The sequence below is a fragment of the Lycium barbarum genome, chromosome 3 (assembly GCF_019175385.1).
Source record: "Lycium barbarum isolate Lr01 chromosome 3, ASM1917538v2, whole genome shotgun sequence".
Taxonomy (NCBI): Eukaryota; Viridiplantae; Streptophyta; class Magnoliopsida; order Solanales; family Solanaceae; genus Lycium; species Lycium barbarum.
In genome coordinates, this window is record NC_083339.1 from 90,314,904 (window position 1) to 90,330,369 (window position 15,466).

Below are 15,466 nucleotides of genomic sequence, written 5' to 3' on the forward strand. Positions count from 1 at the left end.
AATTGAGAATATTTTCTTATACATTTTGATAATTGATCTTAAATCTATTAGATCAATATTCATGTATTTTCAATCTTATGGATTAGTTGAATGTCATAAAATATTGAAACACAACATGTTGCTTACCTGATGAGGGCTTTCAAAACTTGTTCTTTCCTTCTATAGTTGTGAACTACAACTTTTTCACATTATTACAAAACTTACAAAGAATAATATTTTTACAAACAATAGAGCAGTTCATCAGTAATATACATAGTAGGCATTTGAAAATATTTTCACTTTTAGTGATCATGTAACCAACCATAATTAATAATACTTTAATCGTATTGTCACTTAATTTAACCGTTATAAAGTTAAATGGTTAGTCATAATAAGCCTTTATGAAAATATTTATTAGCACTCTAATAGTCATGTGTTTCTTGCAATTCCGTAAGTAACATTTAGTAACGAAACAAATATGTATCTCTTGTTATAACCTTTAACATTTACTGAAGATGCATCTAATGTTGATAACCAAATAAATATGACGATCATCACTCCCTTTAGTATGAACAGTGACCAAGGTACAATTAAAGGTTATAACAAGAGATACATATTTGTTTCGTTACTAAATGCAGACATTCACAGATTAATGAGAACTTTAGTAATGCATGTGTAGAGTCTTTTATCATAGAGAAAAGTATTTTTCACACAAAGATTTCATGTGATCGTTAATTGAGCAGCTAATTCACGGGCTAAATAGCTGCCGAATAAAATAATACATATGCAATCTCATATCGTAAACTGTCATAACTTGTGTTAGATAACTTTGGAATTTTTTGAATAATAAACTAATACCAAATATGAGCGGTAATTTTCTTATATCGTACTATATTCAAACACATAATAGTGATCAAGGTAAGATTATTTAAAGACAAGCATGTGATTGTAATTTCTATCTATATATATTACAAAGCTAGGCAAAAGAAGAGTGATGTAGCACCTCTCTTTCGCCAAGGATTCCATTTATCTTTCCTCAAATTTTTTATTTTTTCTCTTTTTTTGGTCTAAAAAATCTGTAAAAAAAAAAAGTTATTGAAGATACCTCATTAATCATATTCCTTATTATTACTTCAATCTATTAAATTCTCTTAAACACATTTTATTTTATCAGTTATAAACCTTTCACCTTTCACCTTTCACCTTTCACCTACCCTATCTTTCCCTATTCTCATGGAAAAAACTACAACAACGGACTAAATTGGATATTGTTGATACGTGAAGATCAATTTTATGTTAGTATTATTTGAAGAATAAATATCTTCTTAATTGTGAACATGTAACGGTCTCTCATTTAATTAGTATTATACTATGAAAATGAATTTCTTAATTGTGAGACATGCAATTGTTCTCTCATTTTCGGTTGATCAACATTCCTCCATATTGAGTTGAAGTTTTAGTTCTTTGATTTTAAGAAGAGAGGAAATATAGAGAAGAAATAAAAATTGGATCTTTGGGTGGGGATCAGTACTGCATAATGTTAGAATATGTAAATATTTAGTTATCATCTTTATCTCTGTAAATATATTAGAAGAATATTTAGTTACCATTATGGTTAGGTGTATATTTAGTTACCTTTATTATAACCTAGGATCTTTGTAAATATGCACCAGTTGACAAAGAAGAAGGCAAGCAGATCTTTACCTTGTTACATGGTATCAGACTAGGGCACGATTCTGCTCCTCTCTCTTCTGCCATCCCTGCGTCATCCTCATCTTCTTTCTTCTCTAATCAACCACCATGAGTGATTCCTCCTCATCTGATTCCACCAAGTCCTTCTTCGACCCAGCGTTGGCTGTCTCCAACATCAAAAATCACATCTCCATTGCTCTCGAGATGGAAAACGTCCACTATGGGACATGGGCGGAACTCTTCAAAATCCACGCCAAATCCCACAGAGTCCTCCACCATATCATTCCACCGGAGTCCGGGAAAGAAAAGGTGCCCAAAACCGATGCTGAAAAAGAGTTATGGTCGACTTTTGATGCCACGGTTCTTCAATGGATTTATGCTGCCATCTCTACTGACCTATTGCATACTATCATTAAACCCGACTCCACGGCCATGGATGCTTGGAATAGGCCGCGTGACATATTCCAGGACAACAAAAATTCTCGAGCCATCACTCTTGAGTATGAATTTTCTCACACCAATATGGAAGACTTCCCTAATGCTTCCGCGTATTGTCAACGACTCAAGATTCTATCCGATCAACTCAAGAAACGTCGGTGCTCCAGTCTCCAACAATTGCTTCATTCTTCAAATGGTAGCCGGACTCACTGACACCTATAAGGCGGTGGGTACACTCATACGTCAAAGAAATCCCCTTTCTCTCTTTTATCAAGCCCATTCCATGCTCATTCTTGAAGAAACAGGCTTTACCAAACAGCTTGCCACGGGATCCACTACTGCCATGCTTGCTCGGGATTACGATGATAATCCCTCTTCTGGAAATAACCACCCAAACTGTCAGAATAATAGTGGGAAAAAGCATCAAAACCGCAGTAACAATGGTGGAAAGAACCGTGGCAGAGACGGTGGCAATAGGGGCAGTGGCAACCGAAACAGTGGTGGTTTCGGTGGTGGACGCGGCAGCTGGCAGCAACACCATGACCAGCAGCAACAATGGCAACAGCCTTGGATGGGGAATGCACAGCAATAACAGTGGCCCTTCATGCCGTGGCCTATGCCTCCTTATCCGTATCCAACCACTCCAAGGCCCAGGAATAACACTCAACAGAGGCAGGCTGGCATACTTGGGCCACGTCCACCATAAGCTTACTCTACCAACATTCAGCCCACTCCAACCGACATCGAGGCAGCGATGCACACACTTGGGCTCACTCCTCCAGATGCAAATTGGTACATGGATACCGCAGCTACTTCTCATATGACATCCGCGCAAGATAATCTCTTGTCTTATTTTAATTTGAGCAATAATCGTGATATAATTGTCGGAAATGGTCATTCAATTCCAATTCGTGGTTATGGTCATACCAACTTGGCTCCCCCCAACCCACTTTTAGCTTTAAAAAATGTTCTTCATGCTCCTCATCTTATCAAGAACCTAGTCTCAGTTCGAAAATTCACTATAGATAACTCAGTTTCTGTTGAATTTGATCATTTTGGTTTTTCTGTGAAGGATTACCGGATCGGGATGCGTCTAATGAGATGTCATAGTCAGGGCGAGCTTTATCCCATCACCACCACACTACCATTTTTTTTTGCAGCTTTAACTTCATCTATGTGGCATGATCGCTTGGGTCATCCGAGAGCACCTGTTTTCGACTCCCTTAGGCTAATAAATTTATTGAATGTAATGGACCGATTAAATCTCATGTTTGTCATTCCTGCACTCTTGGAAAACAGATTAAATTGCCATTTGTTGCATCTCATTCACAAACATGTATGTTGTTTGATATTATCCATAGTGATCTTTAGACATCTCCCATTTTGAGCTCTTCGGGCCACAAATATCATGTTTTGTTCTTGGATGATTACTCTAATTTTTTGGGAAAATTTCCCTTATCAACTAAGTCTCAAACGTTACCCACTTTCTTAGTCTTTCGAAATTTTATTCGCACTTAATTTGAACGGGAAATAAAGAACATTCAATGCGATAATGGCCGGGAATTTGATAACGGTCTATTCTGGGAGTTTTGCAAATCTAATGGCTTGTCTTTTCTCCTCTCCTGTCCTCATACCTCATCACAAAATGGAAAGGCCGAAAGAAAAATTCAAACAATCAACAACATGGTTTGCACTTTACTCACTCATGCGTTCTTACCTCCTTTATTTTGGCATCATGCATTACAAATGACCTCCTACCTCCTCAACATTCTTCCTCATAAAGGATTAGCCTATCAATCTCCTCTCAAAGTAATATATCACAAAGACCCATCCTATTCTTATCTTCGGGTGTTCGGTTGCCTATGTTACCCCCTATTCCCATCTAATACCATTAACAAGCTTCAAGACCGTTTCACCCCATGTGTGTTTTTAGGCTATCCATCCCATCATCGTGGTTACAAATGCTATGATTTATCATCCAAGAAAATCATCATAAGTCGTCATGTCATGTTCGATGAAACCCAATTTCCATTTGCTAAGCTGCATACTCCCTTAGATCGTCACCATTGTGACTTTCTGGATGATGAACCCTCTCCTTATGTAATCCACCACTTAGCCTCGCAAACCAGCCCACCTTCCAGCATCCGTACTTCCTGCCCACGGTCCTAGCAGTCCACCACCCATGACCACATCTGCCTCACCCTCAGATGTTACCGCCAGCCCCACTGTCCAGCCCACGACCGGTTCCGGCCCAAGCCCACTAGTCCACTGTCCTCTTCCAGCCCAAAAACCGATCACTAGGAGTCAACATGGTATTGTCAAGCCTAACCCAAAAATACAGCTTCATTACTCATGCTTCCAAATCTCCTCTTCCTCGTAACCTCGTGTCTGCCTTACGTGACCCGAATTGGAAAATGGCCATGGAGATGAATATAAGGCTCTTATTAAAAATAAGACGTGGGAGTTAGTACCTCGCCCACCTAATGTCCATGTTATTCGATCTATGTGTATTTTTAGGCATAAAAAAAATTCTGACGGTTCCTTTGAGAGGCATAAATCCAGACTTGTAGGTGATGGCAAAACTCAACAGATTGGCGTGGATTGTGGCGATACTTTTAGCCAGTGGTGAAACCGGAGACCATCCACACTGTTCTCAGTCTAGCTCTCTCTAATGCTTGGCCTATTCACCAACTTGATGTGAAAAATGCTTTCTTACATGGTGAATTCGAGGAAATTGTCTACATGCATCAACCCGTGGATTTTTGAGACCCCACACATCCTGACTATGTCTGCTTACTAAAGAAGTCCTTATATGGCATCAAGCAAGCTCCCCGGGCCTGGTACAAATGATTTGCTGATTATGTTTCTAGTATTGGATTCACCCACAACAATTCTGATCATTCACTGCTCATCTACCGAAAAGGTATTGATATGACATATCTTCTTTTGTATGTGGATGATATCATCTTTACTACCTCCTCTGATGATCTTCGCAAGTCTATCATGACACTTCTCAACTCTGAATTTGCTATGAAGGATTTGGGACCACTCAGTTATTTCTTGGGAATAGCTGTTACTCGTCATGCTGGTGGTTTATTTTTATCTCAAAAGAAGTATGCCGAAGAGATCATAGAACAAGCTAGCATGTTGTCTTGTAGGCCAAGTGCCACTGCAGTTGACACCAAACCGAAGTTAAGTGCCACTTCTACCTCACCATTTAAGGATTCTTCACTTTATCGTAGCCTGGCAGGTGCACTGCAATATCTCACTTTCATGAGACCAGACATTTCGTATGCTGTGCAACAGATTTGTCTATTCATGCATAACCCGATGGAGGTCCACATGAATGCTCTCAAACGCATTGTGCACTATATTTAGGGCACCCTTGATCATGGCTTTCATCTTTATCCATCTAAACCCACCACTCTCATTTCGTATACGGATGAAGATTGGGGTGGTTGTCCAGATACAAGGCGTTCGACTTCTGGTTATTGTGTCTTTCTTGGTGATAATCTCATTTCTTGGTCCGCCAAGCGGCAGGTCACCATGTCTCGATCTAGTGCGGAGGCTGAATATCGAGGGGTAGCCAATGTAGTTTTTGAGTCTTGTTGGCTACGCAATCTTCTTCTAGAACTTCATTGTCCAATACGAAAGGCTACGTTGGTGTACTGTGATAATGTTAGTGCCATATATCTATCCGACAATCCTGTTCAACATCAACGTACTAAGCATATCGAGATGGATATTCACTTCGTCCGTGAACAAGTTGCTCGTGGTCATGTACGTGTCCTACATGTCCCATCGCGCTATCAGATCGCGGATATATTTACTAAAGGTCTTCCCTTGGTTCTATTTGAAGATTTTTGCGACAGCCTAAGCGTCCGCAAACCTCCCACTTCGACTGCGGGGGTGTGTTAGATTATGTAAATATTTAGTTACCATCTTTATCTCTGTAAATATATTAGAAGAATATTTAGTTACCATTATGATTAGATGTATATTTAGTTACCTTTATTATAGTCTAGGATCTTTGTATATATGCAGCAGTTGACAAAGAAGAAGGCAAGCAGATCTTTACCTTCTTACACATAAGAAGGCTATGTGCTTATATCCAAAGGTGATGGGTTTTCATTATAATTTCAGTTCATTTATACTTCTCTTTTGCCTCTATATTTGCTTATTGACATTTTTTGCTTGAAACTTTATTTTCCTATTCCAGAAAGTGTAATTTATATATTGTAAGTTATTTCATGACTATGTATTATTCTTGGTTCAACGGTGTGTTCTTTTTTGAATGTGTTTGCCGCTCATATCCATTCACTCTTTTAGATTGCTAATTTTGTTAGTTAACTTAAGGTCATGTTGTAGCCTCTTCATTTTTTTTTTAAAAAAATTATTAATTCCTTTTAAATGGTAAGTTTGATGAATATTTTGAATGGCTATTATTATCATATAATATAATAACTATAATGAGGGTGATGCAATAAGGTCTTCTGAGAAGCGTACATTAATAACATTAATATGTAGCAGTTTGTTTGATAATTTGAAATCGTTTTTTTTTTTTGGTCCAATATTTTAATTTGAGATAGTTGAGTTATTAACGTGTGTCATAGACGACTGACTCTCATCCAGGTTATTTTAGAGGACACATTCATAGTTACTACGTAATAATTTAGAAAAGTACAAAATCTAATCTTTAATATGCGGAAAGAACATAAAATTGCAGATTAGATGATAGTTATTTTTTATTTTTAGAAGTAAAATGAAATTAGTTTTGGTTCCTTATCTCTTCTTTAAAATGTTATCTGTTAAAGATTATTTTTATAATTCTAAATTTTATCTTTCTATAATTAGTGAAGTCATAATCAAATGTCAAACAATTAATTATTTTTCTATATACTGGATTTAACAAAATTAGTTATGATTTCTATTACACTTATTTTAAGTATATTATTAACTTATATATTTCAATTTAAACTATTACTGTGGCTACTTAGTGATTGTTATCGCTAATATAATGTTGTAGTCACTAAATAAAATGTTTATCTCATAAAATCATGCTTTAAATGGCAATATTATGCATTAAAGATTTCACACAGCACAAATATTATAAATTTGTGTTGCAATGCATTCACTCCTTATTCATATAGAACATGTGTAAAGGCTAGGGACTTCGGTACAAAAAAACGCTCTCTTCTCTCTCTTCCCATGCAAACCCTAGTTTGAAACCCTAACAGTGCTATGGCCACTCCAACCACTGGCCAGCCGCCGCATCTGGTGGTTGGTCAGTCTTTCTCTCCTCAAGATTTCCCTCCCCTCTCCCTCCTCCCTCCTCTCTTCGTCCAGCAATGCTCAGCAGTCACAAATAGTAATCCCTACGTCCACAACACAGAATTATCGTCAAACCCTAATGCATGAAACTGGTAAAAATTCCATGCAAGCGTGTGAATCCATTCCTATGAAGATGGTTGAGATTATAGATGGTAAACATGTCGTAAGATGGTCCTCTTCTGAAGTATTACGAATGAAAAGGATTGAAAACCTACAATATGCCATTGTTGGTAAGTTTTTGTATGGTTGGCCTGATCTAGAAGAGTTGCGATCTATTATACCTCATCAGTGTGGAGTAAAGGGTAACTGTCGTGTAGGCTTTTTGAGAGATAGGCATGTCTTGATAAGATGTGATCTAAGGGAAGATTTTATTAATATATCATCAAAAAGTTTCTTTTGGTTGAAGTCAAAAGATGGTCATTCTTATCAAATGAGACCATTAATATATGATTCTAAATTCAGTGTGGAAAGGGAAACTTCAATTGCTATGGCTTGGATTTCGTTTCCAAACCTTCTTCCTACTTTTTTTGTCAAGGAATCTTTGTTTACATTGGCTTCTGCTGTGCGCAAGCCAATCCAGCTAGATGCTGCTACTATCAATAAGACCAGGCCAAACTGTGCTAGAGTGAAAGTGCAGGTAGATTTGCTTGCATATTTGCCTAAGTCTGTGTGGATGGAGATTGAAGATGATGTTACAAAGGATATCAGGTCGATTAAAGTTAATATTCAATATGACTACTTACCAAAGTATTGCACAAAGTGCTTTTTACAAAGCCATTCCAATGATGAATGTTGGGTGCTACATCCAGAACTGTTGGAAAATGAGGTGGCAGATAATGGGGTAGGATCTCAGAACAAAGGAAAGGCTGCAGTTGTAGTAGATGAGCCTGGAACAAGTAAACAAGGGAAGATCCAACAAGGAAGATATAGAAGAAATAGGGGGTGGAAAAAACTAGTGCAACAATATTTACCAAAGGTATTATCCAGTGGTACTGTGGTAACTTACCCTGGGAACAAAGGGCAGTACAACAACAAAGTGATTCCAACTGGGAGGGATCATGGAAACAAAGAAGTTAAGGTATCAAACAAATTTGAGGTATTGAACCAAGGAGTAGAGGATATTGATGTTAGTAGGCTCAGTAATAGTCATGAGGAGCACGTCACTGAAGAAGATGTGTCTATAGAACAAGGGGTTGCAGCTGACTGTATAGATGGCAAGAAGGAGCATAATAAGGTGCATGCTGGTGTGGATGATGCAAACTTGTTTCTGGACAAACATCATGCTACAAATGGAACCAAGTCTCTGGAAGAACGTGAAGTTTATGAGAATGAAACTGCTAAGGTGCACAATAGTGAAGATGATAATCACAGTGTAGTAGTTATTGCCAATACACAGCAGCCTAATGATGATCTTGTTAAAAAAAAGATTAATAGTCCATAGCTGGACGGCAAAGCAGACTTTCTGGAGGTTAAGGAGGCTTATGGTTCAAAGAAGTCTCATGACTGTCAAGAACATGAGAATACTGAATTATCTGCAGATGATCAAAAGTCTGAAATGGTGCAGGGAAGACTTGATGAAGATGATCAGCATCTAGGAGTTAAAAATAGGTGTGGTAGGGATGCAGATGAAGATGCTCATCAAAGGCTTGATAGTAATAGGATTCATGATAGAAATGAGGCCTCTAAAATTTCTTTGGAAAATCAGATGTCTGAATGTACTCAAGCAGGTGATCTATATTTGAATGATGGTTCTGTTGAGAAGATGCAAGATATGACTGGTTGCATGGATCAGGAGGAGTCTGCTCAGGCATTAATTCTGAAGGATATTTCTGATGAGGAGGTACATAGCTCTAACTGTAACTTGCAGTTGGTTGGCTATTATCTTGAGAAAGTTGCTGATGCAGAACAAAGGAATTTAGCTTTGGCCATTATTCTTGATATTAGAGATATGCAGCCTCTGAATGTTGCTGTAAGGGTATCACCTAACAAAGCTTTACATGATGTAGTCTCTTACAACTTATAGGAGGAACATGATAAGTTGATATTGGTCATCAATAAGAAGGAAGATGTTGATGGTGATGCTATTGATTGGAATGCCTTATGCTAATTCCAACTGTAATGGAAAAATCTGGTTCTTTGTGCAACACAATGTTGATGTTGAGGTTCTGTTGGATACTGAGCAATCTATTACTGTAAAGCTGTAGTTTCAAGATTTCAACAAAGATATGGTGGTTACAATGGTGTATGCTAAATGTTCTGAAGTGGAGAGAATGTAGTTGTGGGATAGTTTATACCTCTTGGCTAGTAATATGACATCTCCTTGGCTGGTTGGTGGAGATTTCAATGTTATACTGAATGAAGAAGAAAAAATAGGAGGTTTACCAGTTTTGCCACAAGAATATGAAGATTTTGCCTTTTGTCTGAATTCCTGTGAGTTGCATGAGATGCCTTTAAAAGAGAGTCCTTTCACCTGGTGGAATGGTAGGGCTGGTAATGACTGCATCTTTAAGAGATTGGACAGGATTGTTCATAATGACACATTTCAGAATTGGTTTGGACACTTAGAAGTGGAACATTTGTCAAGGACCGGTTCTGATCATGCACCATTACTTATATCATGTGGATATCAAGTGGAAAAGTTTATCAAACCATTCAGATTTCTCAAATTCTGGGTGGAACATGATACTTTTCTTGATTTTGTTAAGCAGCAATGGGAAACAGTCTTAACTGATGATGTATTTCTGTCATTTAAGCTCAAGATGAAGAAACTGAAAACTGCTTTAAGTGCATGGAGTAAGACTACTTTTGGGGACATTTTTAAACAACTTGTAATCACAGAGGAAATAGTTAAGATTAAAGAGCAATTGTTTAAGGGTAATCCATCTGAAGAAAATAGAATGGTCATGCAAAGGGCACAAGTAGAACTTAAGCTGTATCTTCACTATGAAGAGGAATTCTGGAGGTAAAAAACCAGGATGAACTGTTTTTCTGAAGGTGATAAGAATACAAGATATTTCTATAGTCTGGTAAAAGGAAGTAGAAAAAGAATCCAGATAAGGAGGATTAAAGATGATGCTGGTAATTGGCTTGAGGATGTTAATAGTGTTGCTGCTGAAGCTGTCAACTTTTTCCATAAGCAATTTACTCATGAGGAGGTTAGTGAAGATTCTCCAATTTTTAATCATATTCCAGAGCTGATCAGCGAGGAGGATAATATACTACTTGCTGATCATCCTACTATGGAGGAAGTACAGAAGGCTGTATTTGAATTAAATGGGGAAAGTGCCTGCGACCCTGATGGATGTTCTGGTGTATTTTATCAGAAGTGTTGGGAGGTGATCAAGGATGATGTATATAGTGTTGTTAAATCATTCTTTGAAGGATAGACTCTTCCCAAGTCAATCACTCACACTAATCTGGTTTTGCTGCCAAAGAAGAATGTTGTTGAGGCATTTTCTGATATGAGACCTATAAGTCTTAGCAACTTTATCAATAAGGTCATATCAAGAGTAGTTCATGACAGACTAGACAAGCTACTTACAAGGGTGATCTCTCCAAATCAATCTGGTTTTGTTAAGGGCAGTAATATAATTGAGAATGTGTTGTTGACACAAGAAATTGTAACTGATATAAGGAAGAGAGGAAAACCAGCAAATGTTGTGATTAAGTTGGATATGGCAAAAGCATATGATAGGGTCTCATGGTTGTACCTCTGTAAAGTGATGGGAAAGATGGGATTTTCTCCATTTTTCATTGACCTTATATAGAGGTTGTTGGCAAATAATTGGTATTCTGTTCTCCTAAATGGCCAGGCACATGGTTTCTTTCATTCTACAAGAGGTGTCAATCAAGGGGATCCACTCTATCCTGCTCTTTTCATTTTAGCTGCAAAAGTTCTTTCAAGGGCACTAAATTCTTTGTTTGATCAGCCTGGTTTTGTTGGTTATGGGATGCCAAAGTGGAGTGTTGAGTTGAATCATCTGGCATATGCAGATGATACAATCATTTTTTCTGCAGCAGATAACCAATCTTTACAGATGATCATGGATACTCTTCAGGAATACGAGAAAATATCTGGACAACTGATAAACAAGAGGAAAAGTTCTTTTTATATGTTCAGCAAAGTATCACATGAGTTAAGTCAGCAGGTTGCAACAGTAACAGGATTTGTGAGAGGACAATTTCCTTTTACATATCTTGGAGTACCAATTACTCATGTCAGGAAAAGAAAAGTGGATTCTACTGAATTATTGAAGAAAGTCAAAGACAGGTTACAAACATGGAAAGGCAAGTTACTGTCTTATGGAGGAAAAGCAGTGTTGATTACAAGTGTCCTTCAAAGTATCCCAATTTATGTTTTATCTGCTATAAGGCCTCATAAATGTGTTATAAAGGAATTACACAGGATCTTTGCTAGGTTCTTTTGGAATAATAAGGAGGAAGGAAGATGCAGACACTAGGCAGCTTGGCTTAACATGTGCATTCCCAAACATGAAGGAGGTTTGGGTTTCAGGTCTATCTATGACATATCCAAAGCTTTATGTGCTAAACTCTGGTGGAAGTTTAGAACCACTAGTTCTCTCTGGGCTAATTTCATGTTGAATAAATACTGCAAAAAATAAATTCCTCAGGTGGTTCAATGGAAGGGAGGGCACAAGTCTGGAAGATGATGTTGGAAGCAAGGGAAAGTATAGAACAGGAAATCTGGTGGGAGCCAAAGATTGGAAGTTCAAACATTTGGTTTGACAATTGGACTAAGCTAGGTGCTCTTAGCTATGTGGTTCCCCAGTCCTGGCAAATTAATGAGCATGCTGAAGATGTTTCTGAACTTATGACAGATGGATGATAGAATATCAGCAAACTCATGCAGCTGTTTCCTAAAGATATTGTGCAACATATAAAACAGGAAATTGACATTAAATATGCATCAAATTAATGGGATAGACCTTGGTGGATGATGACAAGTACAGGCAGGTTTACAATAAGTAGTGCATGGCAGTTACTAAGACAAAAAGCTAATGTAACAGTGCCATTTCAGAATATGTGGATCAAAGGTGTGCCTTTTAAAATTTCATTCTTCATGTGGAGATTGTGGAAATTTAAAGTCCCAATTGATGAAGTGGTGGCAAGTATTGGCATTCCATTAGTTTCAAAGTGTTGCTGCTGTCATAATGCTCAGATGGAGCCTATAAACCATTTGTTTATGTGTGGAGATTTGGCTACAAAGGTATGGAGATACTTCAATATGGCGGCTGGATTGAGCATGAATTGTGTTCAGGTCAAACATGCTATAAGAAGTTGGTGGGAAGCAAAATGCCATTTCAAAATGAATACCTTATACAAAGCAGTGCCTGCTTTTATTGTGTGGCAAATATGGAAGTGGAGAAACAATAGGCTTCATGGTGGTACTATGAATCTGAATAGAGTGCTATATGACATAAATATGAACATTCATATGTTATGTAAAGTTCAGTTTCCTGGGCTGCATATTCCAACTGTATGGCATCAGATTGTTCAATTCTTTGAAGGATATAAGCCTACTGTTATATGCAGAATTATTAAATAGAGGAGACCTGCATCTGGAGTATATAAGTGTAATACTGATAGAGTTGCTAAAGGAAATCCAGGACCAAGTTCTGCTGCTTTTTGTATAAGAAATGAAGAGGGAGATTTGGTGTATGCAGCTGCTAAAATTTTGACAGATGGAACAAATATTGTGGCTGAGGCTGAGGCTATTACAATGGGACTGAGATACTGTGTGGAAAAGCAGCTTTTTCCATTGATCATAGAGACTGATTTCATGACCATGAAGAAGATATTAAATGCTGAATGGAAGGTCCCTTGGAGCATTTCAATGTTGGTGGATGATATCAAGAGGATGATGGATGATCAAAGAGTATTTGTGGAGCATATACATAGAGAAGGAAATGGGCTTGCAGATTTTTTAACTAACTTGGTTTTTGTTTTTGCAGGTTCAGTTCAGTTTCATAATTTTCAGGAATTGCCAAGTCAAGCTAAGAGGATTCTGAATATGGAAAAGAGAGGAATTCCAAACTTGAGAATAAGAACCCTTCAAGACAAAGCACCAGATTGGCAACAGAACTGTAACTATTACTGAATACAGTTTGCCAACTGATTGTGAGTATTTACAACATCTGTATTAGGGTGGTATCAGTGTGCTTGGCATGCTCATTCCTTAATATAAATGGTGTGATGCTCATGATCTAAGTAGCAGACTGTTCTAATTATGGATCAAGTATCATAGAGACCTGGCTTCATGCAAAGGATTAAGCTGGACAGTTTGAACATTGAAAGAAAAGTACAACTTTTGAAAGATCACCAGGCTGATAAGCAAGATATGTAGAAAAGTCATATTCAAATGTTGTCTGAACTAGCATGGACAGATACAGTAATTATATTAAGGTGTCATTTCTTGATATGGATGCTACACATGTCCAGGCTAGGATTCATGCTCTTTTGACAATGGTTCAAAGCTGAGAGTGGCTTTTGCTTCCATACAGATGCTGGTTTGTACAGAAGATCACAACTATATTTAAGTGGCCCGAAGAATGATTCAACTGATTTGAAACATGCCACCTGTGAGACTTTGAAGGTGTAATAGATGTTATCAAGTCAAGGCCCTTGGATCAATAGTTGTTAATAGTCTGTTTTAAACTAAAATATGTATTTCCTTTTTCCACTTGTTGATTTTCCTTTCTGTTGTTTTTATTTATTTGATCAATCACCCTTTTGGATTGATATGTACATATTTTCTTTATCAATAAATTTCCACCTTTCTGGTGGCTTTGCTTAAAAAAAAAAAAAATTGTGTTGCAATAGCAAGAGAAAGCGGTCTAATGATTTTTGTTTTTAATCGAAACGTTTGTATTTCATTTGTACAAATTTTCACCTTTCAAATTCATAACTTATAATAATTTAAATATTTTTGTCTCATTATTAATTTTAATATTCCTTGAGCCTCATTAATTAGATGAAAAATAAGCTTCATTGATAATATGCAACTAACTATACATTAGACAGAAGTGTGCAAATGTTAAAATAAACCAAATATATATGTTATTTATAAATGTTTTTTCTCATAAAAAAAAAGAGGGATAGTATATTAATTCTTTTGTTTTCTTTTTCATACATCAGGGATAGTATATTAATTCATAATTAACTCGATGATTATTTTATAATTTATTAATCTCTTACAAGACCACGCGAAGCGCATGCAGATTTACTAGTTATAAGACTAAAGACAATCAACCTTTATCAACTTCATTTAAGCTATTATAGCTGCCACTCTCGTTAATATTATTTCATGCTTATGTCTTGAGAATTCAAGATATAATTAAGTTTCAAGGCTAGCTAGCTTGATGTTCCAACAACCAAATTAAAGTAAATCTTTTGGAAAACATATTTCGCTTGATGTTCGTAACACAAAAAAAAAATCATACCGAAACCTTCTCAGTTGATTAGAGCTTCATGCTGGAAACGTGTTGTAAAAGAAATACCACAATTATAAAATAAAGCTCCAAAATTATTGACACAAGAACTGAGAGAGTAGTAAAAACCTTTTATTTCTCTGTGTTTCTGTTATTCCTTTCATAAGAGAATGATCACCTCTGTATAGCTTACAAAATGTCTTTTCAAATACAAGGATTAATGAGTTCATGTACTTGATAAATGAATGGCCAAGAAAGGTTACGGGATGGAAATCCATAGTCAAAGGATTTGTAACATATTTGGGAAACATGGGAAAATTGACAACCACCGTAATATATTCATCACCATAATGTGATGTATTCATAACAATCATTTATTTAACACTCTAATTATTTCATTATTCCAACGGGTGAATTAACTCATAATTTCGGCTATTTGGCAAAGTGGTCAACTGTAATAGTTTTATGATTGATATCTATACGAGTGCAGACTTTAAATTAAATTATTAATTCAACTTTACCGTCGTATTCTATTACATAATTTGGAAAACAAGTATGATAATCTAACAATGTCAGTC

At 36.8% G+C, this 15,466-nt stretch overlaps 2 protein-coding genes across 2 annotated transcripts; both read left to right on the forward strand.

Moving 5' to 3' along the window:
• The first annotated feature begins 1,779 nt into the window (after nucleotides 1-1,779).
• Nucleotides 1,780-2,701, forward strand: LOC132631003 (uncharacterized). Its single transcript, XM_060346595.1, has 2 exons — nucleotides 1,780-2,305; nucleotides 2,415-2,701. The coding sequence occupies exons 1-2, from the start codon at nucleotides 1,780-1,782 to the stop codon at nucleotides 2,699-2,701; spliced, it is 813 nt and encodes a 270-aa protein (XP_060202578.1).
• Nucleotides 2,702-5,040: 2,339 nt separating this feature from the next.
• Nucleotides 5,041-6,027, forward strand: LOC132631004 (uncharacterized mitochondrial protein AtMg00810-like). Its single transcript, XM_060346596.1, has 2 exons — nucleotides 5,041-5,406; nucleotides 5,488-6,027. The coding sequence occupies exons 1-2, from the start codon at nucleotides 5,041-5,043 to the stop codon at nucleotides 6,025-6,027; spliced, it is 906 nt and encodes a 301-aa protein (XP_060202579.1).
• The last annotated feature ends 9,439 nt before the right edge of the window (nucleotides 6,028-15,466 follow it).